General features: G+C 44.3%; 5 protein-coding genes and 1 non-coding gene across 6 annotated transcripts; 4 read left to right on the top strand and 2 right to left on the bottom strand.

Moving 5' to 3' along the window:
- Positions 1-1214: 1214 nt before the first annotated feature.
- LOC142932535 (olfactory receptor 52E2-like) lies at positions 1215-2141 on the bottom strand. Its single transcript, XM_076076433.1, has one exon. It carries the CDS (start codon positions 2139-2141, stop codon positions 1215-1217), a length of 927 nt encoding a protein of 308 aa, XP_075932548.1.
- Positions 2142-10338: 8197 nt separating this feature from the next.
- On the top strand, positions 10339-11271 carry LOC142932533 (olfactory receptor 10A3-like). Its single transcript, XM_076076432.1, has one exon. It carries the CDS (start codon positions 10339-10341, stop codon positions 11269-11271), a length of 933 nt encoding a protein of 310 aa, XP_075932547.1.
- Positions 11272-13267: 1996 nt separating this feature from the next.
- Positions 13268-13339, top strand: trnag-ucc (transfer RNA glycine (anticodon UCC)). The gene has a single exon. It is a non-coding gene; the product is annotated as a tRNA-Gly (tRNA).
- Positions 13340-13926: 587 nt separating this feature from the next.
- polr2d (RNA polymerase II subunit D) lies at positions 13927-15633 on the top strand. The gene is made up of 4 exons (XM_076076424.1): positions 13927-14262; positions 14986-15166; positions 15241-15336; positions 15418-15633. Exons 1-4 carry the CDS (start codon positions 14187-14189, stop codon positions 15494-15496), a joined length of 432 nt encoding a protein of 143 aa, XP_075932539.1. The 5' UTR covers positions 13927-14186; the 3' UTR covers positions 15497-15633.
- A 2327-nt stretch (positions 15634-17960) lies between these two features.
- On the bottom strand, positions 17961-22477 carry LOC142932525 (dual specificity protein phosphatase 14). The gene is made up of 3 exons (XM_076076423.1): positions 21174-22477; positions 19062-19378; positions 17961-18976 (listed from the first exon to the last, which is right to left on the bottom strand). The coding sequence occupies exons 2-3, from the start codon at positions 19370-19372 to the stop codon at positions 18754-18756; spliced, it is 534 nt and encodes a 177-aa protein (XP_075932538.1). The 5' UTR covers positions 19373-19378; positions 21174-22477; the 3' UTR covers positions 17961-18753.
- LOC142932524 (uncharacterized) lies at positions 20543-24845 on the top strand. The gene is made up of 5 exons (XM_076076422.1): positions 20543-20630; positions 22700-23242; positions 23376-23452; positions 23528-23779; positions 24183-24845. The coding sequence occupies exons 2-5, from the start codon at positions 22705-22707 to the stop codon at positions 24438-24440; spliced, it is 1125 nt and encodes a 374-aa protein (XP_075932537.1). The 5' UTR covers positions 20543-20630; positions 22700-22704; the 3' UTR covers positions 24441-24845.
- Positions 24846-25606: the final 761 nt, after the last annotated feature.

Raw genomic sequence — 25606 nt, 5'->3', positions numbered from 1 at the left:
TTCCCCCATAGACTTAGGTTGACAAAAAGACATCTGTAACTCAGAGAAATGTTTATTTATATATATATATAATTATTTAAATGGTTGAGTTCTAAAAGCAGTAAAAAGCTGAAACTGCCGAGTTATTTTCCTTCCTGCGTTCATGTGAATGAGAGTATTTCTAACCCTCTCCCCTCCTCTGCCCTCCTCTCCTCTCTCCTCTCTCCTCTCTCCTCTCCTCTCTCCTCTCTCCTCTCCTCTCCTCTCTCCTCTCCTCTCCTCTCCTCTGCCCTCCTCTCCTCTCTCCTCTCTCCTCTCCTCCCTTTGGGCTCAGATGAATCAATCATGACTTCATAGTTTCACAATTTAATGTTTTTGCACAATCTGGTTAAATTAAACTCTTTATTGGAGGAAAGATTTTATTTGAGTGTTCTCTTTATATTTTATTTGTGAATCACACTGTGTGTGACGTCACTAAAACCTTTTCTTGACCAGATTTTCAGTTTTTTCTGTGTTTTATATTTCAATAAATTTAATCTTTCCGTGTTTTCGAAGGTTCATTTTATAGATTCAACAATAAATGAAGAAAGATTTGGAGCATTTTCTTTGTCAAATGTTTTTATTGAACAAACTGTATTTAAGTTTTTAACCCTCGTTTGACCTCAAACTACTGAACCAGACGAGCAGAGTTCTGGATCACATTTCATTCTTTCATTTATTCTTCATCGCTCTTCATCGACTGGAATCCCAACAACAGTGCGAGTCTGAAGCAGAGAGGTTGGTTCATACGTTCAGTTCTGATCCTTTGATTTTGTTCTCCACTCTTTTCTTTCTTTTCTGACTCTTTTGATTTCATTTCCTGTTCTGATCATCAGTAAAATGAACTCAATAAAATCCCTTTACATTTCTACATTTTATATTTCAGGTTTCTTTCTCACACACGATTCTTCTCTCCGTGTCAGTGACCTGATGCACTTTAATTAAAAGTCAAACATTCAGAAAGTTATGAAACACACGAGAGCTTTAAATGTGAACAACATGACACTTCCTCACTTCTTACATCAGAAACTAGAGAAGAGATCAATAGATGTGAACAGAAGTACAACACATTCAGTCCATACGATATAAATGATTGATATGATGAGAGCAGCAGCACTAATGATAACAGCAGCAGTGGATATAATAGAATCATCATCATCATCAGGAGCTTCACAGGAAGGAAGAACAGTGAAACCTTAAAAAAACATTTTCCTTTTCATCATTTTCTTTACACTTTGCCGAATCTCTTGCATTTTGACACCATAAATTATGGGATGCAGCAGAGGAGGGAGGATGAAGAAATTAATAGCTGTGAAAATATTCACAGCTTCAGGAACTCGGTGACTCAGGCGGTTATAAATGACCCCAAAGAAAGAGGCCACGGAGAAGTTAATGAAGGTCAGTAAGTGAGGGGTGAGCGTCTGCAGCCCTTTCATCTGAGACGCCCTCGAGCTCTTTAGGACCACCATGAAAATGTGAACGTAGGACACGATGACCAGGAAACAGGGGAACAGGATCCAACAGACGGCGCAGCACAGACCGAACACATTGATCAGAGGCGTGTTTTTACAGGAAAGGTTCGCCACCACCAAACTGTCACAGACCAGTTTATCCACCCTATGTCTGCACAGTCGGAGTCTGGAGGTCAGAAGCACCTGGACGGCCGAGGAGGAGCCCAGGCCGGAGTAGAGCAGCAGCAGCATCAGCCGGACCTTTGCCGGAGTCATGAGGGAGTGGTACAGCAGAGGTTTACAGATGGAGACGTAGCGGTCGTAGGCCATCAGAGCTAAGATACAGAAGATACAGCCGCTGTACACGTTGATGAAAAACACCTGAGTCAGACATCCGGAGAGAGTTGCCTCCCTGTCAGCTAACAGGTGTGTGATGATGTGAGGACACACGGATGAACTGCCCATCACTCCGCTCAGACACAGATTCACCAGCAGAACATACATCGGCCTGTGGAGACCAGACTCCATGCAAACAACCAGAAGGAGGAAAAGGTTGATACACAGTCCTGAAACGTAAAGGACAGATATGCAAATGAGCAGAGCGGCGTTATTCAGACGAAGAGAGCCGTAGACAGTGAAGGTGACGGAGGCCAAAGACTCAGAGCTGTTCATAGTGAAACACAACACACTCACAGTTAGACCTGCATTAATGTCCCAGCATGCATTGGGTCTGACATCAGCCTTTTTCTTCCTCCTCCTCCTCTGAATTAGTCCATTACATGTGGCTGTTTTTAATGCTCTGATATCCATCTGTGGATTTTTCCTCTGGGGTCCTGAAGGCAACACAATGTTTCATCAACATTTCATCAGCTCTTAGTTGATGAAATGTTTGGATTACATTTCAAACATTTCATCAGCTGAGAGCTGATGAAATGTTTGACTGACTTCTGAATAGTTGTTCAGAACAAAATAAACATTAATAAGAGAAAGAAAGTCCTCCGTTTTGTGTCCATCGTCCTCCTCAAACCTTCAGACGTCCGCTCCGTAGGTTTGATACCGCCGCTGGACACACCGCTCGCTAACCGCTCCAATAACAGCTGTTTCCTCCTCATGTCGGCAGTAGTAGAAATATAAAATGTAGAATTTAACTGAACAACAGCTGATAGTAAAGACACCAAGGTTCCGTTATCCATGTTGAATTAACCTGCTTGTCGATCAGTATCAAGGCTGATGTTTGTTTTCTTCTGTCGAATCAGAGAAGGACATGCCATGACTGATAAGAAACATTCAAGAAGCAAAAGCGTCTACGTCATCGTTTTAAAAGGTCACTGTTTCCGCCCGTCCACACTACGAGGTAACCCGGAGATTTCAAACTTACCCGGCTTCGGCAGTGTTTCTAAACTCCTTCGTTTTCGGGGTTTGAAAACTCCGGAGTAGTGAGGATTGTGACGAAGGACGACCTCTATAGACGGGTTTCAGAGAAGCAACCGAGCAGGAACCACGCTACGCCCCTCTACTCGCGGACGAAGACGACCGGCATTAAGTTGGTGAAAAGGCTTTGTGCAAAAGGACGGCCGTGTCCGTAAATAGATTAAAGAGAAAGACATACGACAACGGCAATACATCCACACATATGAAGCGCCACCATCCCAGTCTGTCAGTGACGGGGGCCAAGGCACAAAAACAACAACAAGGTATCATCGCGGCATTTAGAAAACCGTTTGTGGCAGAATCGGACCGGGCTAAAGCTATTACAACATCTATTGGGGTCTTCCACTTCAGTATGAAGATCGTTCCAGGCCTCTATGAAAAGGAAAAGACTGAGACAGCTCACTTCATAACGGCGGAAAGTCCGGTGCTGCAGACAAGCCCCCTCTGTGAGAATCACACAGACACGCATCTGGCACTACCCTTTCTCCACACGATGGATTCTCATCTTTTTGAAAAGAAATATCTTAAATATTGTGTTTTTTTATGTCAGACTATAGCCCAAAGTTATTTGATTTGCTTTCAGTGTTCTTGAAGTTATTTTAATTAATAAATGGAAAGCAAAAGTTACATTTGTCCCCCCCCCTTGTGTAGATTAGAAAACCTAACATTACCATATCACAGCTATGGTTGAAAAAATAACAGGCATCTAAGAGTGCGAACAGTGACAGGTTTAAACTGTCAAAGTACAGGTTTAGAAAGTGAGAGACGCTAAACTGCAACACCAGCTCTCAGCAAGTGACTCTGCTTCTGTTTGGAGAGTCTCAGACAGATAACAAACCACAAGCCTAAACCCCCCACTCCATGAATGACCTCCGCCTGGCAAATGAGCTGAACGAGTTCTACTGCCGCTTTGAAAGACAATAGGACAGTCCTGACCCCATCCACCAGCTCAGCAGGGGCCCATGCCTCACAACCACTCACCATCCCAGATGTTTATTTTCTGTTTAGTACTTCAGTTATGTAGTTAGTCCAATAAATATTTAATTTATAAAGAACTTGATCATTTGATTTGTGTGTAAATTATATAATAGATCCCTGTACACCATGACAAGAACTCTGTAGCAAGCCTGAGGTTGACATATAGTTGATTAATATAACATTTTGGAGTTTCCCTATTTTTCTTAATTAGCTGGGGTCCTAAATTTTAAATAAAGTTAAATCATCTTACTTATATCAATGATGTCTTATCGCGGAAGCTGAGTAGCATCATTCTTTTTATACTAAATTATGGGTTCATGATTCATAATTGAGTTATTGTTAATCGCTACATATTTTGTTATTAATTATTTATCAAACTGCAACAAACAATCACGCTACAGTCCTAATATAACTACTCCTCAGTTATTGTTCTAAGGGTTAATGACAAAGCATTTTAGCTGTAAAACGTTTGAGAGAAATTAGAAGTGACAGGACTTCTGGGACACTAAGTCCAACTCACACTCTGTATTACACTGCAGGTGATGCAACTTGTCACTACAAGGTTTTACAAGAATACAATTTACTTTTGTTTTTGATATTTGTTTCTTAGAACTGTTCTTGTTCCAGTGTCAGGTTGTCGGCCTTGGTTTAGGCTCCTGATTAGCCTCCATTTCATTGTTATTGTTGTTGTGTTTTATGTTCATATTGTAATGTTCCACTTACGAGTCGGAGACAGAGTGAAGTCCTTGCAAGAGGTTTATTAACACAAACCGTCAACATTAGTGCCGAGCAACTCCAGCGAACATTATCGGTCTTTTTACAGTGTGTTTCAACAACTCTCTTCTTCATTGGTTCCGGTCTAACAACCTTGACTAGCTCCCGACACAGAACAGGTAACCCCCTCCTCCACTCTGCTCTACCAATCACAGGCTACCTATCCTTGACTAACGTGTACAGTGCGTCCCGTGATTGGCCAGAGAGAGGAAAGTGACAGCCTGACCCCTCTATTACCAGCTGTTACTGTACAGGGTCGCTACAATACTCTCCCACTACAAAGTTCCTTGCCCACAAGGAACAACCCAAGCAACGTAAACATTGTACATGAACACTCCCACACAATGCAGATGGAAAAACATGAGTACATTTTTAGGAAGATCAGGGTGGACTACCGTCACTTCCAGTGAGACCAGGGCGCATTCTTGCCCTCTCTGGAACCTAAAGTCTCACTCTTAACTATCTGCCATCCCAGATGGAACAACAAAGTCTCTGAACCGTCCCGGGGGCCTTCTCTGTCTTTATGGCTGGGCCGCCTGGGGGGGTTGTGTCCAATGGGCCAGGGGGAGAGAAGGGGAGACTCTTGTGGGCAGCTTCCGCCCTGAGGGTCAGGGAACCCGGACATGGGTGTCGTGAGGTTCCTGAGTGCTGGTGGCACAGGCACTGAAGCCCCCTGCGTTATCCCAGGGGCGCTGGCAGGGGAGTGGGCAGAGGGAAGAGGCTGCGGAGGAGGTCCATGTGCCCCAGATGCCAGTGGAGAAGAGACCCCTCTGTAAGGGGCGAGCCTGTCTCTATGGAGCACCACTCTCCTTCCCTTAGGAGGTAGCTGCACCCTGTAGACGACCTCGCCCACCCTCTCCAATACTCTGCAGGGGTCGGCCCATTGATTCTCGAGCTTTGGGCACCGGCCCTTCTTTCGCTGGGGGTTGTAGACTCAAACCAGGTCTCCAGCCTCAAAGTGCTTTCCTTTTTCCCTCACGTTGCATTTTTGTCTCATGCCAGCACTCAGCTGCTGCTTCCGGGCAAAAACGTGGGCTGACTCGAGGCGGTTCTGCAGCCTCCGGGCATACTCAGGACCTGGGGAAGTGTCTGGGGACTCAGGTGGCCGTTCAAAGACCATTTCTGCGGGGGTGCGGAGCTCTCTCCCCAGCATGAGGAGGGCGGGTGTACAGGATGAGGACTCTTGCACCGTAGAGCGACACGCCATGAGCACCAAGGCAAAATGCCTGTCCCAGTCACGCTGGTGCTGCGAAGTGAGGATGGCAAGCTGCTCGCCCATGGTGCGATGGAATCTTTACACCAAACCATCACTCTGGGGCTGCAGGGGAGAGGTGCGAGTCTTGTGCATGCCCAATCTTTCACACATGGACGCAAACACTCAAGACTCGAAGTTCCTCCCTTGGTCGCTGTGTATGGTCTCCGGTACTCCGAAACGGCTGAACATGCCTCCCACCAGGGCCTCCACGACTGTCTCTGCCTCCTGGTCTGGGAGGGCGTACGCCTCTGGCCATTTTGTGAAATAGTCTATGGCAGTGAGGACGTAGCGGTTTCTTCCGTCTGAGCGAGGCAGCGGACCCACCACGGCCACCCTTTCCATCGGTGTCCCCACTGGAAACTGCTGCAGTGGAGCGTGGGAGCAACCTGGGGGACCCTTTCTTGCCATACAGGGGTCACAGCGGCGGCAAAAGTCCTCCACGTCCCTCCTGCACTGTCCCCAGTAGAAGCCTTGACGGAGGCGACGGAGTGTTTTAGAAACACCGAAATGTCCAGACCCTGCAGCTCCATGCATGGCTTCCAGCACCGCCTCCTGCAGGTCTTTGGGGACCGCCATCTGCCACCTTTCCTCCCCTGTTGCTGGCTCCTTCCATGCCCGCTGCAGCACGCCCTGACTCAGGCGCAGAGATCCAAACTGAGACCAAAGCCCTTTGGTTGCTTTGGAGGACACTGCCACCTCTTCCCATGGTGGCCACCACTGTGCCTCCACCCACTGCAATACAGGCTGTAAGTCTGCATCCTGCACCTGGTGTTGTCTCCAATCTTCCCAGTCCACTGTCTGCAGCTCCCGGCATATGGACTCCTCCACCCGTCGAACTGCAGCACAGCCTCCCTCCTCTTCACACAGTTCTTTCTCGCAGGTCTCCCTCCGCTCTGCCCCTGCCCGGTGCTCCACGTTGAAGTTGAAAGTCTGGAGCTCCTCCAACCACCTGGCCACCTGCCCCTCCGGCTCCTTGAATGTCATGAGCCACTGCAGAGCAGAGTGGTCCATCCTCACAGTGAATGGCAGGCCACACAGATAGTACTTGAAGTGCCTGATTGACAGCACCACTGCCAAGAGCTCCCTGCGGGTGACGCAGTAGCGCCGCTCAGCTTTGTTGAAAGCCCGGCTGAAGTACGCCACCACTCGCTCTCCCTCGGGTCCCGCCTGGGAAAGCACTCCTCCGACGCCCGCTCCGCTAGCGTCCGTGTCCAGCGTGAATGGTAAGCTGGGGTCGGGTGGGGCAAGCACCGGAGCCTCACTCAGGGCGCACCGAAGGCTGCTGAACGCCGTCTGGCATTGCTCCGTCCACGAAAAGTCTCTGTCCTTCTGCAGCAGCTGAAACAGGGGCGCAGCAGTGCAAGCAAACCCTCGTACAAACCTGTAGTACGAGGCCAGGCCCAAAAATCTCTTCAACTGTTTTTGGTTGGTGGGAATGGGCCAGTCGGCGACTGCCTGCACCTTTTCCTGCATGGTGCCGATGCCTTCACCCCCTACCTGGTGTCCCAAAAAGGATACCTCTCTCTGCATGAAATGGCACTTATCCGGGTGCAGCTTCAGGCCTGCTGCTCTGATCTTTCCCACCACCACCCGTAGCAACACCAAGGCGTGCTCGAATGAGTTACCATGAACCAGGATGTCGTCCAGGTAAACCAGGCACTGCTGACGGGGGACCCCTTCCAACACCTTGTCCATCAACCTCGCGAAGGTGGCAGGGGCATTACAAAGTCCAAAACTAAGGACCTTGAACTGCCACAGTCCCCGTCCGGTGCAGAAAGCTGTTTTGGGGCGGGCCTCCGGGGCGAGTGGCACCTGGTAATACCCACTGTGGAGCTCCAAGGAGGAGAACCAAGAGGACCCCGAGACCAGGTCCAGAGACTCGTCAATGCGGGGCAGTGGGTAGGAATCCTTCTTGGTTACTCCATTTACAGTGGCCTTCAAAAAGTCCAAACCCAGAATACATGGATCCTGCACTGAAGCTATCCACACCCGGTACCGTACAGTCGTCGTCCCCACAGATATAGTCAACAGACATATGCCTTTCATGGGTGCCAGCTCTCCGGGTCGAACAGAGTCCCGTCCGGGACCATATCTGGCCTCACCAACGTTACGCTTGAGCCTGTGTCCACTAGTGCAAAGCAGGGCACTCCTTCCACAGTGACAGGGACGAAACAAGAATCGCCCTTACCGGTATGTCCCACTGCAACGACAGGCTCGAAGCATGCGCTGTCATCTGCTTCTGGGGGAAGTGGAGCCTGGCTCCCCCGGCTGTGATGTTGGGCTCCTCCATTTGATGTTGAGGCTTGTGAAGACAGGGTTGGAGTTAGGGCCGGGGTCCGCATATCCTCCTTTATGTGGGCCCTGAGCCGTTTCCCTGAGACTTGCTTGACTTGGGGCACTCCCTGGCAAAGTGCCCTGGTTGACCACACCCCCAGCAGACCCTGGGCCCGGGGCATGGCCGGTGTGTTTGCTGTACCGACACAGCCCTAATCAATTCAGTCACTTCAGTCAACCATGCCGGTCTCTCTTCTTCTGAAGGGCTCTGCATTGCAGCCCTCACAGCAGGTGGCCCCTCTCTTTGACAGTTTCCAGCCGCTACACCCCACACATTCTCTCTCTCCACAGCCATCTCCAAGGCCACCTGCAAAGACTGTGGGTGTTGCAGCTGTATCTGGACACGCAGTTCAGTGGGGAAGATTGCTCTGATGAACTGGTCCCGTGCCAGCTCGCTCTGTACTTTGGGGGGCATGTGTACATAAGCCCGTTGTTACAGGCTTTCAATGTCGTTAGCTAATGCCCGCAGCGGCTCCCCAGGTTTTCTGCAACGATTATTCAGTTCATTACGCAGGAGCTCAGGCTGCAAACACTGTCCAAAATGCCTCTGAAGAGCCCCCACCAGCGCTTGATAACTACGTCTGTCCTCCGGGCTCAGCAGCAGAAGACAGGACAGCGCATCGTCTGTGAGGCACAAAGCCAGCTGCAGTGCTTTAGTCTCGATGGACCATCCCCCGGCGTGGGATAATAGCTCAAATTGGGCCAGGAAAGCTTCCCAGTCAGACCTACCGGAGTATTTGGGTGTTTTCACCGTTGAGACTGCTACTGGGTGCCGGGCACCGCCATCGTTATTTCCATTGTCCGGAGAAGTGGCGGGTAACGTTGATGAGGGAGCCATACCAGCGTCTCTAGCCATCTTCACCGCAGACTCTCTCAGGCGATCCCTCGCCACACTTGAAGCTCTCGTGAACTCTCTGGCTATGTCCTCCGACCACCCGCAAGCTCCCTCCTCCTCCATGTCTCTCCTTTCCTTCTTCACCTCCGTCCTGCCGACACCATCCATGACCAACAGCAAGCTAACTGGCTAGCTCACTAACGAAGCTAGGTTAGCTCACGAACGGATTTGGCGTTATGTCTACGTCCGTCACAAAGTCACTTCTGACACCAGTGTAATGTTCCACTTATGAGTCGGAGACAGAGTGAAGTCCTTGGAAGAGGTTTATTAACAATAGTGCCGAGCAACTCCAGCGAACATTATCGGTCTTTTTACAGTGTGTTTCAACAACTCTCTTCTTCGTTGGTTCCGGTCTAACAACCTTGACTAGCTCCCGGCACTGAACAGGTAACCCCCTCCTCCCCTCTGCTCTACCAATCACAGGCACGCACCTTGACTAACGTGTACAGTGCGTCCCGTGATTGGCCAGAGAGAGGGAAGTGACAGCCTGACCCCTCTACTACCAGCTCTTACTTTACAGGGTCGCTACAATATGTATACTTTTATATATATATTTATTATTTGTATATACGGAAAAACTGGAGTCAAATTCCTTGTATGCGTATGCATACATGGCCAAGAAAGCTGATTCTGATTACAGGGTCTTCAACTTTCACCTGCAGATCGATTTTTACTGCATCCTCATCTTGAATTAAATCTAATTATAATTTTTGTTACCATCTGTGAATCATGTTTTTTGTATCAGTGTAAAGTTTTTATATGATAAAATGAATAAAAAATAGAATGGAAAGAAGTAATCTGTAAAAATCAGGTTGTAATCTGATTATTAGGATTGACTGCTGCTGTGGGCGACTCCCTGACCTGAAAAGGTTCAAATACAGAGAGCGAGTGTCTGGACGTAGTTTGGAAGGAGTCGTGACTACAACAGGTGAGCAGATCAATGTTAGCTTCATCCAATGTCTCAGCCTGTGTTTCACTGACTTTAAAGAATGTAATGTAAGTGTGCTGTATTTGTGATATTTGTTTTCATTCAAATTAATCTGGTTGGTGTTTATACACTGAGGTGTGTTTGTATATTATTAATGATTTATTTCTCTGTCATGCATTTAAACTTGATTAACTTTCACAAAGTGTTGCTTAGTTCCTGCAATATGCTCATCCATTGAGCGGTGCTATTACTTGATTTAAGAGTCAAAGTGAGGATGATGATGAACTCCACTCTGGTTTCATATTTCACACTTCGTGCCTACTTTAACACCGGGTTGTTTAAATACTTGTATTTCCTGATTATTCTGACTTTTTATATTTCCATTGTTGGTTCCAACCTTCTGCTGATTGTGGTTATCTGTATGAACAGAAGCTTACATGAACCTATGTACCTTTTTCTCTGCAGCCTGTTTGTAAATGAAGTGTTTGGTAGTACAGGGTTGTTTCCATTCCTTCTGGTTCAGATCCTCTCTGACATTCACACTGTTTCTGCTCCACTTTGTTTCCTGCAGATCTATTGTGTTCATTTCTATGGAAGTGTTGAATTGTTTACCTTAGGAGTCATGTCTTATGATCGATACCGTGCTATCTGTTGTCCTCTACATTATAATAAACATATGACTTCCAGCAAGGCAGTAATCCTGACTGTGTTCGTGTGGTTGTACAGTGCACTTGCAACTGTTGTCATGATGTCTTTGAGTGTTCCGTTACAGCTGTGTGGGAACACAATTCAAAAAGTCTACTGCAACAATTACTCTGTTGTTAAACTGGCGTGCTCTGGCACTTTAGTCAATAACACGTATGGACTTGTTTACATGTTTACAGTAATATTTGCTCTTATAATTCTAATCCTTTACTCTTACGTGAGGATCTTTAGAGTTTGTTTCTCTGGTTGTAAACAGACCAGACAGAAAGCTGTCAGTACCTGCACACCTCACCTCGCTTCTCTGCTCAACTTCTCCTTTGGAGCTTTCTTTGAAATAGTGCAGAGCAGGTTTAATATGAACGGTGTTCCCAACATGTTAAGAGTGTTTTTATCATTATACTGGCTGACATGCCAACCGCTCTTCAACCCTTTAATATACGGACTGAACATGTCCAAGATACGCATCATATGCAACAGTCTTGCTTTTGGTAAAAGAATGTAGAATACTTACTGTATCATCTGTCATCTAACAAATGTGTTGATAGAAAGATGCCCTGATGAGAGCCGTGTTCACAGTGATGATAACTGTGTAATGTGTGCATTGAATGTGTCCCTGTGATGTCAAATCAAACATGTAAATAAAGTTGATTTGCATCTTCCACAGACTCTAAACAAAATACACAAGATGAATTCTTCCATCTTTAAAGACTGATTTCTGGGACTGTGTCGCTTTTTCAAAAGGTTTTTTATTATATGTGAGAAGGTTAATAAGCAACTTCAGCCGACACCTTTTCTGTCATAACCTATCTTTGACCGCTTTGTCAGTACAGTACATTTCTGTTTAGTGTTTATTCATTTGACTTTATTCACAGGAGATCAAAGTCTTTAAGTGTACTTATATAAATATATCTGTCACAGCTCCGCCCCTTCTCTCCTGTCACTCAATCTGTCACCCACCTCATCACCTCATTCAGTACACCTGTTGGTCACGCCCACCTCATCACCTCATTCAGTACACCTGTTGGTCACGCCCACCTCATCAGCTCATCACTCTCACCTGCTCACGCTGCTGGATCACTATTTTGACTCACCCCAGTCTCACACACACCACATTGTTCTCCGCATCATGCCAGACCTTCCAGCGTTTACCCTCCTACTAGTAGTGCAAACAGAGTTAGTAGTGCAAACAGAGGTAGTAGTGCAAACAGAGGTAGTAGTGCAAACAGAGGTAGTAGTGCAAACAGAGGTAGTAGTGCAAACAGAGGTAGTAGTGCAAACAGAGGTAGTAGTGCAATATGACTGATTTATTGTTCATCAGAGTGACGGTGGAAAGAAGCTGTTCACTCCTCTCTCCACACGTGTTTATGGAGGACAGAATATGACTTAAGTATAAATAAATAAATGTTTAAATACATGTTTGAATACAGAAATAAATAAATAAAAGAATAATTAAATGCTGAAATAAATACTGAAATAAATATGTACACATATACTGTATATATGTACACATATACTGGCTCTCGCTAAATGTGCTATGCCTCAACGAAGGTGAAGCAGAGATCATGCTAATAAATCCCTCTCACCTTTCAGCTGCTATACCGAACAGTCATTCACTGTGTCTTGGCTCCATGACAACCCACTGCAAAGCATGTCAGAACTCTGGATGTGATCTTGGACTCATCTTTGATATTGGACCTCCAAGTTGCGTCTGTGGTCAAAGTCAGCTTCTTTCAGCTAAGACTCTTAGCTGAGGTCAAAGCCTTTCTCTCCTCAAAAGACGTGGAGAAAGTGATTCATGCTTATATCAACTCCAGGCTGGACTATTATAATTCTTTGTATGCTGTAATCGGCAAAAAACTTCTATCACGCCTTCAGTTGGTGCAGAACTCTGCAGCGAGACTTGGTACACGCAGGCATGAACACATTTCACCAATCTTAAAATCCCTTCATTGGCTACCAATCGAGTACAGAATTAATTTTAAAATGTTATTTGTTTTTAAGTGTTTAAATAGCACCGCCCCAGTCTATCTGTCTGACCTGCTGGAGCCCTATACCACCTCGCTCACTAAGATCTCTCGGCCAACAGCTTTTAGTTGTTCCAAAAACAAAAATGGCAAACCGGGCCGACCAGTCCTTCTCTGTTGCTGCCCCTCAGCTCTGGAACAACCTTCCCCTTCATGTTAGGTTGTCATCCACCTTACCAATGTTTAAAAGCCTATTTCTTTTCCCTGGCCCATCACCTTTGATCTGAACGGCACTTTTGCGTGATTTGTGTCAGTTTGTCTTGATTTTAATGTCACTTGTTATTAATCCAGTCTTTGTTTGTATCACTGCTTATCTACAGTGTGTGCAGCACTTTGGGCAACCTTTGTTGTATATTAAAATGTGCTATACAAAAGTATTGATTGATTGATATACTGTATATGTGTACATATATGAGATACAGAAAGTATTTCAGATATTTTCTATTTGTTTATTTAACGCAAACCTAAGCAGCAGCGTTGGTGGTATAGTGGTTAGCATAGCTGCCTTCCAAGCAGTTGACCCGGGTTCGATTCCCGGCCAACGCATCTTTTTTCTGTTGTCATGCTGAGGAACATTTCATGTCGTTTACAGATACTTTAATATGTGTTGTTGTGATAAAACATTACTATGGTCATCAATACATATTCTCCTATAGTTCACCGTCCAGTCTCACGCATCGCGTTAATACAACTAACAAACCTTGAGACTCAACGAATTTGAGATGAGGAAGCCACCACTTCGGTAAAGGGTCTCAATACTCAAACGGGTACCTAATGACCGTCACTGAAGGTAATCTACTAAAGGTAATTCAAGTGTGTTAAATAAAATGTCGTGCAGTGAAAAGTGCAAGATTTCCCTCTGAAGTGTAATGAGACGTTTAAAGTAGCATAACAAAGTAAAGTACCTTAATATTACAGTACTTTGTAGTGTGTTACTCTTCACTGCCACCCAGTATATTTCCATGTATCCAGTGTGTGTAACGCAGTACTTGGAGACTGCAGTATTACCACATTGTATTACTGAAGTACAACATGAGTCTGAGATGTTGTAACGTCTACTTTCCACCAGAGAGCACTGTGGGCTTTTGCTGATTTTATTTTGAAGGAGGACAACCATGAAGCGGAAGTGATAGCTTTCAGAAGCGGAAGTGTTTGTGTAGCTACAGACTCTGTGAGCTAGAACCTGGTCCGGGATTTAACTAGAACCTGGTCCGGGATTTAACGGATCCATAGAGTTCCCCTCCGACTGCCGGGAGCCTCCGGTAGTCCGTGTTCGTCCTCTTGTACCGGTACCGGCTGCTGGTGCTGCTGTCTGCCGCTGTCGGTCCCCTCTGATGCCCGCGGACCGTTAGCTGTTAGCTGTTAGCCGTTAGCTGGTGTTGTTCTGAGTGTCATGGCGGCGGGAGGCGGCGCGGCTGCTGCTGTTGGAGACGTAGAAGAAGACGCGTCTCAGCTGCTGTTTCCTAAAGGTCTGTTTATATATAATATATATATATATATAATATATATATATATATATATAATATATAATATATATATATATATATATATATATATATATATATATATATATATATAATATATATATATATATATATAATATATATATATATATAATATATATATATAATATATAATATATATATATATATATATATATATAATATATATATATATATATATAATATATAATATATATATATATATATATATATATATATATAATATATAATATATATATATATAATATATAATATATAATATATATATATATATATATATATATATATATATATATATATATATATATATATATATATATATAGTATATATATATATTATATATATATATAGTATTAATACTTTTACAACAGAATATTTGTACACTGTAGTATTAATACCTTTCCTGTAGTATATTCAGTGTATTTCCTCAAAGTGAAACAGCACTACTGAGGCAGATTTGTGATTTTGGGCTAAAATAAATAAAAACAACTGACACGCTGCCTCTCTGTGATTGGTTCTACTGACACGCTGCCTCTCTGTGATTGGTTCTACTGACACGCTGCCTCTCTCTGATTGGTTCTACTGACACGCTGCCTCTCTGTGATTGGTCTTACTGACACGCTGCCTCTCTGTGATTGGTTCTACTGACACGCTGCCTCTCTGTGATTGGTCCCCGTGTCCCCCCACAGAGTTCGAGAGCTCAGAGACTCTCCTGAACTCGGAGGTCCACATGTTGCTGGAGCACCGGAAGCAGCAGAACGAGAGCGCCGAGGACGAGCAGGAGCTCTCTGAGGTCTTCATGAAGACCCTGAACTACACGGCCCGCTTCAGCCGCTTCAAGAACCGGGAGACCATCACCGCCGTGCGCAGGTGAGGACCGGATGTCTGTGGTCTGGATCTGATCCGGACCTAATCTGATCCGGACCCCTTTCTCTCTGTTTCAGTCTCCTGCTGCAGAAGAAGCTCCACAAGTTCGAGTTGGCCAGTTTAGCTAATCTGTGTCCAGAAGCTGCCGAAGAGGCCAAAGCCCTGATCCCCAGGTGAGTGATCCACATCCCCCTCAGACCTGAACCACAACCAGAACCAGGACCAGTAACCCTGTTTCCTCCTTGTGTTTTCAGTCTGGAGGGTCGGTTTGAAGATGAGGAGCTGCAGCAGATCCTGGACGACATCCAGACCAAAAGAAGCTTCCAGTACTGAGACCAGGTCCAAACCCTGCCCCCCTCCTTTTTTTTAAGCATCCCGATCTGATTGGTCGTGATCATATGACCTGATGACATCACTCAGCTGCTGTTCTTTGTGTTTCTGTCACAATAAACTTTACTTTGTCTTTTTTACTCGGTGGTCTGTTTGTTCTAGACTCTACAGCAGCGGTCACTAGTAGGGGGACCGCGGTCCAGATCTGGACCCAGGACCTAAAACCCATTTTATTTTGACAGAGCACTTCTATTTTAACCAGCGCAGCTTTTCCAGCCTTTACGGTACTTGTTCAGCGGTACAGGAAACACACCGACCAATGCGTAATACATCACATCACGTGATGCAGCTCAGCCAATCAAATACGAGTATTCTGACAAGTTTCCTGACTCAAGTGAGATGTTCACACAGCGTGACACACGGGGGAGAGGAAGCAGAAGAACAATACGTGAGTCAGAGAAGTTATTTCACATGACGTTCTCCAAAAAGAAAAAAGTGGTCAAAGAGACCAGAGTCTTTAACCAAGAATGAACAGACTCTTATAGGTTCATTCTTCGCACGGACAGTTTATAACCAGTGTGTCTCACATGTTCAGAGACCATGACGATTATTAAAAGCGGGAATATGAAGCCACACGACGAGGCAAAGTACAACTCTTTAGAGCAAACGTACCCACTCACACCTGAATGAAGACACAGTAAATAAACCTAAGAGCCCAATATGATCAGAATCCTAACACATGAATTCACTGTTCAGCAATGATGTAAACAGAGAGAATAGAGCTGAAACAATCTGTTTAATAACCACAGATAAAGTCCTGAACACTGATTTCTCTTTTTAGAAGATGAGAAAATTGTGGCTTTTTATTGACATCACTTCACACCTGAATGAAGTGAATTTAAAGCTGCAGGACAATTCAGTGAAATACATTTTTCTAAAATGAATTACTTTATTTTAAGATGCACATTAAAAAGCTTTCTGTCAGTTATTCTTTAATGCAGACATTACTGTACTTGAAATGAGAAGAACATGTATTTATGTATTTCTATGTATTATTTATAATCCATCCAGTTATATTTGAAAACTGAGAATAATAATTGTTAAAATATAATTGATGTGCACGTTCTTTATTTGATTTGACAGTTGTTGACTACACAGAGACGTTACTACTAGACTTCTTGAATATATACATATATATATATATATATATATACATATATACATATACAGTATATATACATTATGTATATGTATGTATATATATATGTATATATATATATATATATATATGTGTATATATATATATATACATACATATATATACATATACATACAGTGGGTACGGAAAGTATTCAGACCCCTTTAAATTTTTCACTCTTTGTTTCATTGCAGCCATTTGCTAAAATCAAAAAAGTTCATTTTATTTCTCATTAATGTACACTCAGCACCCCATCTTGACAGAAAAAAACAGAAATGTAGAAATTTTTGCAAATTTATTAAAAAAGAAAAACTGAAATATCACATGGTCATAAGTATTCAGACCCTTTGCTGTGACACTCATATTTAACTCACATGCTGTCCATTTCTTCTGATCCTCCTTGAGATGGTTCTACTCCTTCATTGGAGTCCAGCTGTGTTTAATTAAACTGATTGGACTTGATTAGGAAAGGCACACACCTGTCTATATAAGACCTTACAGCTCACAGTGCATGTCAGAGCAAATGAGAATCATGAGGTCGAAGGAACTGCCCAAGGAGCTCAGAGACAGAATTGTGGCAAGGCACAGATCTGGCCAAGGTTACAAAAGAATTTCTGCAGCACTCAAGGTTCCTAAGAGCACAGTGGCCTCCATAATCCTTAAATGGAAGAAGTTTGGGACGACCAGAACTCTTCCTAGACCTGGCCGTCCAGCCAAACTGAGCAATCGTGGAAGAAGAGCCTTGGTGAGAGGTAAAGAAGAACCCAAAGATCACTGTGGCTGAGCTCCAGAGATGCAGTAGGGAGATGGGAGAAAGTTCCACAAAGTCAACTATCACTGCAGCCCTCCACCAGTCGGGGCTTTATGGCAGAGTGGCCCGACGGAAGCCTCTCCTCAGTGCAAGACATATGAAAGCCCGCATAGAGTTTGCCAAAAAACACATGAAGGACTCCCAGACTATGAGAAATAAGATTCTCTGGTCTGATGAGACCAAGATTGAACTTTTTGGCGTTAATTCTAAGCGGTATGTGTGGAGAAAACCAGGCACTGCTCATCACCTGCCCAATACAATCCCAACAGTGAAACATGGTGGTGGCAGCATCATGCTATGGGGGTGTTTTTCAGCTGCAGGGACAGGACGACTGGTTGCAATTGAAGGAAAGATGAATGCGGCCAAGTACAGAGATATCCTGGAAGAAAACCTCTTCCAGAGTGCTCTGGACCTCAGACTGGGCCGAAGGTTCACCTTCCAACAAGACAATGACCCTAAGCACACAGCTAAAATAACAAAGGAGTGGCTTCGGAACAACTCTGTGACCATTCTTGACTGGCCCAGCCAGAGCCCTGACCTAAACCCAATTGAGCATCTCTGGAGAGACCTGAAAATGGCTGTCCACCAACGTTCACCATCCAACCTGACGGAACTGGAGAGGATCTGCAAGGAAGAATGGCAGAGGATCCCCAAATCCAGGTGTGAAAAACTTGTTGCATCATTCCCAAGAAGACTCATGGCTGTACTAGCTCAAAAGGGTGCTTCTACTCAATACTGAGCAAAGGGTCTGAATACTTATGACCATGTGATATTTCAGTTTCTTTTTTAATAAATTTGCAAAAATTTCTGGTTTTCTGTCAAGATGGGGTGCTTTTATTATTAATGAGAAATAAAATGAACTTTTTTGATTTTAGCAAATGGCTGCAATGAAACAAAGTGAAAAATTTAAAGGGGTCTGAATACTTTCCGTACCCACTGTATATATGTATATATGTATATATATAGCACTAAATACTGCGAGTTAGATATTGTAATGTTTCGGACCTTTGCTTGAAGAGATTTTCTCAATCTGGACCTTTTGGATATTTAGTTGAAGACCCTGGTATAGAGGATCAGGACTAAACTCAGACTGGTTCAGGACCAGATAAAGGTTCCTCACTGTCACTTTGACGTCTTCAGGAGGAACCGATGAGCCACAGACAGGAAGTGAGACGGTGTTTAGAGACGGACCAACGTGATCCTTAATAATAAATAAAAACAACAGACTTTTAAAACTCATCAGTTCCTCTATCAGATGTTGACACAGTAGTCTGGTTCAGGGTTCAGGTCCTTAGAGTCCTGCAGGGCCTCAGGTAGGACCCCGCTGGAGGTCCTCACCATCCTCATGGTGGTCCTGCTGAACAGGGTCGTCTCGTAGTCCATCAGCTGCCTCCAGAAACCAGCGTTGGGTCTGATGAAGGGACGCTGATCCAGAACCACTTCGTGTGCCCGCCGGAGGCTAAGACCTTCAAACCTGTAGACACAGAGACCAGATCCTTTACCTCACTAAGACCACCTGGACCACAAACAAAGGGGGACCACATGGGGAAGGGGTCTACCTCATCAGGTAGGCCATGATCAGGGTCGGGGATCGGCTCCGGCCGGCGCTGCAGTGGACCAGAGTCCTCGCAGTCTGGTTCTGGTGGATCCGCTCAGCCACCGGGTCAATGTAGAGTTTCAGGGGGGCGTGAGGTCGGTCCTGGACCGGGACGTGGAGGACCTGCACACCGTCCAGCTGAGGGTAGACCAGGTCCTCCAGACCGCTGGCGTTCACGACGAGCGTGATGTTCCTGCTGGAGAGGACGCCGAGGTTCAGGGCCGAGTCCAGACCACCGAGGAAGAGACCGGGGGACACCTGAGAGACCTCCATGACCCTCTAGAGGGGGCAGATTATCATTACTATAATATTATTATTATTATTACTATAATAATATTATTAATCCTATAATAATATGAATACTATATTATTATTATTACTACTACCATATTATTATTATTACTATAATATTATTATTACTACTACAATATTATTATTATTACTCCTACCATATTATTATTATTACTATAATAATATTATTAATCCTATAATAATATGAATACTATATTATTATTATTACTACTACCATATTATTATTATTACTATAATATTATTATTACTACTACAATATTATTACTATATTATTATTACTACAATATTATTACTACAATATTATTATTATTACTATAATATTATTACTATAATATTATTACTATAATATTATTATTACTACTACAATATTATTACTACTACAATATTATTATTACTATAATATTATTATTACTACTACCATATTATTATTACTATATTATTATTACTATAATATTATTATTACTACTACCATATTATTATTATTACTACTACCATATTATTATTATTATTACTATAATATTATTATTACTATATTATTATTACTATAATATTATTATTACTACTACCATATTATTATTACTATATTATTATTACTATAATATTATTATTACTACTACCATATTATTATTATTACTACTACCATATTATTATTATTACTATAATATTATTATTACTACTACAATATTATTAATACTATAATAATATGAATACTATAATATTATTATTATTGCTATAATATTATCATTTAATCCTTAATATTTATGAGGGCCTACTGAACCTTGTACTAAATATTGTTGTACATTTAAATAAAGTAATAAATAATAAAATTTTGCGATGAAAAAAAACATTAACATTTATGTGCTCTTTGTGTATTAGTTGTATTAATGAATGGTTCCGTCATATTACGTCTTACATATACTTTGTTCTACTTCTGTATTTTTGTAAAAACGTAATTACTTCACGTCTGTGAGATTCAAAAGGTTTCTGTCAGAAGTGGGATTCGAACCCACGCCTCCAGGGGAGACTGCGACCTGAACGCAGCGCCTTAGACCGCTCGGCCATCCTGACACTTAAGAGTTCCGAGAGGAAGGATGAGTATATAAAGTCCAGACATTCTGGGGACAAGTCCGGGCACGCGCACACACACACACGTGTCACGGGACAGTGAGTCACTTTAGTTTGGTTTCGGTTCTCAGTCTGACTTCAGCTTCTCGTGCAGGTAAGACCTACTCTGTTTCTATTGGATTCTATTCTTTACACGATATTTATTTATTTACAGTCAGATTATTATAATAAATAAACACACAAACTGTTTTATTTAATAGACACGCGGTCACGATTTGTTCCGTTTAAACCAAACTTCATTCACAAATGTCGCAGTTAAAGGTTTCCTTCCTCCTCGGTTACATTGAATTTAAGAGTTTCCCTCAAAGAGAAGAACATTCTGAAGGATTCGGCTTCCGGGTCACGTGATAGAAGCTCTCAGGTGGGATTGATTAGCTCGTGACAGATCAAAGATGGCGACTCATTTTGCTGGAAGAACAGCAAAGAAGAACAACAACAAATGTAAACACGAGCTGCTGCTGTCACGAGCTCGGTGCCGAATGTTAGCCGAGCTCCTCACGAGCCGTTAAATGTTTCAGCTGATCTGACGAGTGTGATTGGTCGACACGTGAAGGGTTTAGTTTATTACACATATTGTGAGTGGAGTCTGGTGATAAGTTCATTAATGTTGAAGATAGACAACAGACGTCACTCTCACCTGGGCCCCGTTCCTCGTACGTGGCTAACTGAGTTAGCCGGATACTTTTCAGGATAAGATGACGTAGATCAGGCTTTTCGGTTCCACGAAGCAAGTTTGGCAAAATCACCATGGCAACACATCCATAAGCATGAACCTGCTCCAGCGCAGGCTAACTGAAGGTAGCTGGATAAGCTGCCACTCCCCCGGAAAACATGGCAGCTCCTGTCATACACGGGAGTTCCGGAAATGCATGTAAAGTGAGACACACGGTGATCCATTAAAACCAGCTGAGCAAACTAAGAAGCCTCTATTGCATTAATGTACAGCTCCCTTCCTCAGAGATCCACTGATGAAGGAGGATATTAGTTAGATTAGCGTTTTATAGGGAGAGAGTTCTTCCACATCGCCAAGATACGTTATCATGATGACTTCCTATACGAGCGCTATCCATTCTGCCCACAAGGAATCATTTATTTACAGACCTTCTGGAGCATACATTGAACACCACACGCTGCAGCCGAGCATTGACTCTCACACACTGGATGCAGCCTTGAGCTGTTCTGCGAGTGGTACATTGTTGTACAGTGTCGGCGATGCGGAGAACATGGGGAAAGCCGCTGCATGCCGTGCTGTTGGTGAAGTTTATTTGGCGCTTAATAAACTTATGGATGTGTTCAATAGTAGTCTACATGATACATGAGCGCATACAGTACATATATCCTCATATTAATGAGTATCAGTAGATACTCTTTGGGCTTGTTTTTATCTTATTCTGAAAGAGTTGAGATCATTATTGTCGCTATAGATCTCATTGGATGATGCATTCATGAAGCCTACTGCCAGCAGCACATTTAAAGACATATCATCTGATTGGTTGGGGTGATGAGGCATTAAAATGAGCCGATACATTTACAACACTTACACATTTAACTTGTCTGTGATATTCTGCGTGCTTCTTGTCTAGCCCTCACAGCGGTGGAGGTGTTAGATTTAGCCGTGATTCTGGTCTTGAATTCCTCACATGCGTTCATGATCATCTCCTGCTCGTCAGCGGAGTAAAAAGAGGCTCTTTATTTGACTTTATTTAACATTGTACTGTTAGAAAATCATGGTTTCGGTGATCGACGCTTCCCCCTTTTGACGTAGGACGGGCACGCGCAATTATCCTGATCCTGATCGTCTGGTTCCAATTAACGAGACTGTTTGAGAGGATCAGCCTTGGAGGAACCAGATAGCCTGATGTCAATCATCGGGTTAATTTAGGCTGCTAACAGGACATTTGATCGACTTAGCTGAACCACGTACGAGGAACGGGGCCCTGTTCACTCCGGATTTAGATTGAAAACAACAAGTCAACAACTTCCGGTCGGGAATTCCCGTTTTTCAAAATAAAAGCCCAAATATCATTAAATAACAACAACAACGTAAACATCCATGTTACATTTCTATGAAACCAGGTCTCACTTTTTATCGCATGTGGCCTTTAATAGTCTTTTTTTAATCTGTAAACCACTTCCTGTTCTGGTTCCTGTCTCCTGATGTAGACCACATGAAAATGCAGAAACGAAACACAGACCAGGTCCAGAACACTGTCATCCCGAAGGTCCGATATCACCCGAGCATCCAGACCCCGACACCTGGAGCCAAACCCAGACCCAGTCAAACCCAGAAGACCAGACCTGCTGTCGTGCGCCCCCCTCAGACTGGGACCCGCAGTAAGATGGTCCAGAAGAACCAGGATGTGGACAAGACCCCTCAGGTTAAGCCAGGTCCTGCTGTGAGACCACAACCTGATGTAGGACAAAAACAGGGCGGTCAGAAACCGCTTCAGAGAGCCGCTTCAGATCCAGACCCTGACAGACCCCCTCCCAGACCGGAGCAGTTCCCTGTGGGTCTGGGGGTCCAGTTGGACAGGTGTGTTGTGGAGGACGTGGAGGTTCTAACCCGCGGACAGAGTACCAACCAGGACTGGTTCACCTGGAGGAAGAACCGGATCACGGCCTCCGTGGCTCACCGCATCGCTCACTGCCGCTTCGTCATCGGCAAGACCAGAACCCCGCCAAGCTCCTACCTGTCCGCTATCACAGGTAGACGACGCCCTCCAACCACACAATCACGCCCCCTTTTACATATGAAATGTAAAAAAAATAGATTAATGGTAAGAACGGATGAATAAATGAAGACATTCTGCGTCTTTATTGGCTGACTGTGACTCCACAGGTGAAGGCCGGAGAGTCCAGACCAGAGCTATGTCCTGGGGGATCCAGATGGAGACTGAGGTGGTCCGCAGGTACCAGGTACAGTCCAACACACCTGATGCAGTAGAGACGTGTGATGATTATGATGGTGATGATGATGATGTCGTCCCACAGAGGATGAAGAGCGCTGCGCTGGGTCGGCCCGTCCTGGTCCAGGACTGCGGTCTCTTCATCGACCCTCTGAGGCCCTGGTTGGCTGCGAGTCCCGACGGGATCGTGACGGACAGCCGGACCGGCCAATGGCTGCTCTGCCTGGAGGTGAAGTGTCCCTACAAGCACAGAGACAGACGGGTGGAGGACGCCTGCAGGGACGACCCGGCCTTCTGTCTGGAGATACAGGACGAGGACAGACGGGAGACCGGAGGGGTAAGACAACCCTCTTCTTCAAGTCCTCGTCTCTAACGTCCTGTCCTTGTCGTCCTCTCCTTGTCTCTAACGTCCTCTCCTTGTCTCTAATGTCCTCTCCTTGTCGTCCTCTCCTTGTCGTCCTCTCCTTGTCTCTAATGTCCTCTCCTTGTAGTCCTCTCCTTGTCTCTAATGTCCTCTCCTTGTCGTCATCTCCTTGTCTCTAACGTTCTGTCCTTGTAGTCCTCTCCTTGTCGTCCTCTCCTTGTCTCTAACGTCCTCTCCTTGTCTCTAACGTCCTCTCCTTGTAGTCCTCTCCTTGTCTCCAACGTCCTGTCCTTGTCGTGCTCTCCTTGTCTCTAACGTTCTCTCCTTGTCGTTCTCTCCTTGTCTCTAACGTCCTCTCTTTGTCTCCCTGTCCCAGTCCCCGGTCTACCACCTGAAGACGTCTCACAGTTACTACACACAGATCCAGGTCCAGCTGGCGGTGACGGGTCTTCGTCGGGCCGACCTCGCCGTCTTCACCCTGAAGGAGACGGCCATCGTCCCGGTGACCTTTGACCCCGACCTGTGGGAGGACACGGTGTCCAAACTGGAGGTGTTTTACAGGGACGCCATCCTGCCTCACCTGAGGGAGAAGACACGGGAGGACACAGCAGCAGCGTGGACACCTGAGCTGTAGAAACTGTGTTTAAAGTATTACTTTGAAAGTATACTTGCTCTGTAGTACAGCAGAGTACTAGTACTACTACTACTTTCCCCGGGCGCCTGTCATTGGCAGCCCACTGCTCCCTATATACAGGGATGGGTCAAATGCAGAGACAAATTTCCCCCTTAAAGGGATCAATATAGTATAATATATTTAAAAAAAAAATTTAATTAAATTACTAGTACTACTACTACTCCCACCAGGATGTAACCAAATAGGTTTCATATTATTGTACTTGTTACTAAAATATCAAACTATTGAAAATGTTCCCATTGTACTCGTCATTATGCCGACGATGTGCCGCTGTGCTGACACCAAAAACCATCTTCATCATCTACCCATAGACGTCAATTATTAAAGAGACTTCTGTTAAACTGATTTTACTGTTTGGACTCTGTGTGAAAGAGCAACTGACAGACTGGACGAGGAACTGAGAGCGCGCTTCAAGCAACATCAACGCTAATCAAGCGGCTAACGCAGCGCTAAACTAATCTGGAAGCCAGGCTAATTGACTGGAAGGGGCGAGCGCATAGGGATTATTATATTATAATAATGATAATGTATTATTGTTTTATAATTAATATTATTATTATTATATCTATTTTATAATGTGGCCATAAAAAGAAAGAAAAACAATTATGACTACTAAACCTTAATAAAGAATTTAAGGATCTCGAGACGCAGCATAAAAAAGAACAAAAAACGAATTTGTTGACAAAAATGAAGAAAGTCAGAAACAATATAAATATAAATCTATTATACTCACAGGAAATTGAAAAAGATGATATTTACAAAACAGAAATGAGTCGGGCTCAAAATCAAACTTCTGGAGAGAAAGCTGCAGAAACAACGAGCGGATCGCACGATCTACAAAGTGAGGGAGCCGGTCTCTAAAAGTAGACGCTATAAACATGTCAGGCTGAGGTTCAGAGGCTCCACCCACTCCTTCAGGTGATCAGCTCCAGGTGTGGGAGGAGACACACCTGGAGCTGATCACCTGAGGCCCGGGGACAGACTTCATGTTCTAGTGTTGTGATAAAGACCTGAGGTGTTCTGTTGCTTCTGATAGCAACCATTTGGAACAGAACATTAGAAATACAACAGACCTTCATGACACAATACTGAGGATATTTCTCGGT

Source organism: Anarhichas minor, unplaced genomic scaffold (assembly GCF_050575085.1).
Source record: "Anarhichas minor isolate MPS153535 unplaced genomic scaffold, ASM5057508v1 ptg000057l, whole genome shotgun sequence".
In the NCBI taxonomy this organism is placed as follows: Eukaryota; Metazoa; Chordata; class Actinopteri; order Perciformes; family Anarhichadidae; genus Anarhichas; species Anarhichas minor.
Note: the sequence above shows the minus strand (reverse complement) of the source record. Positions and strands in the feature narration are given on the sequence as shown.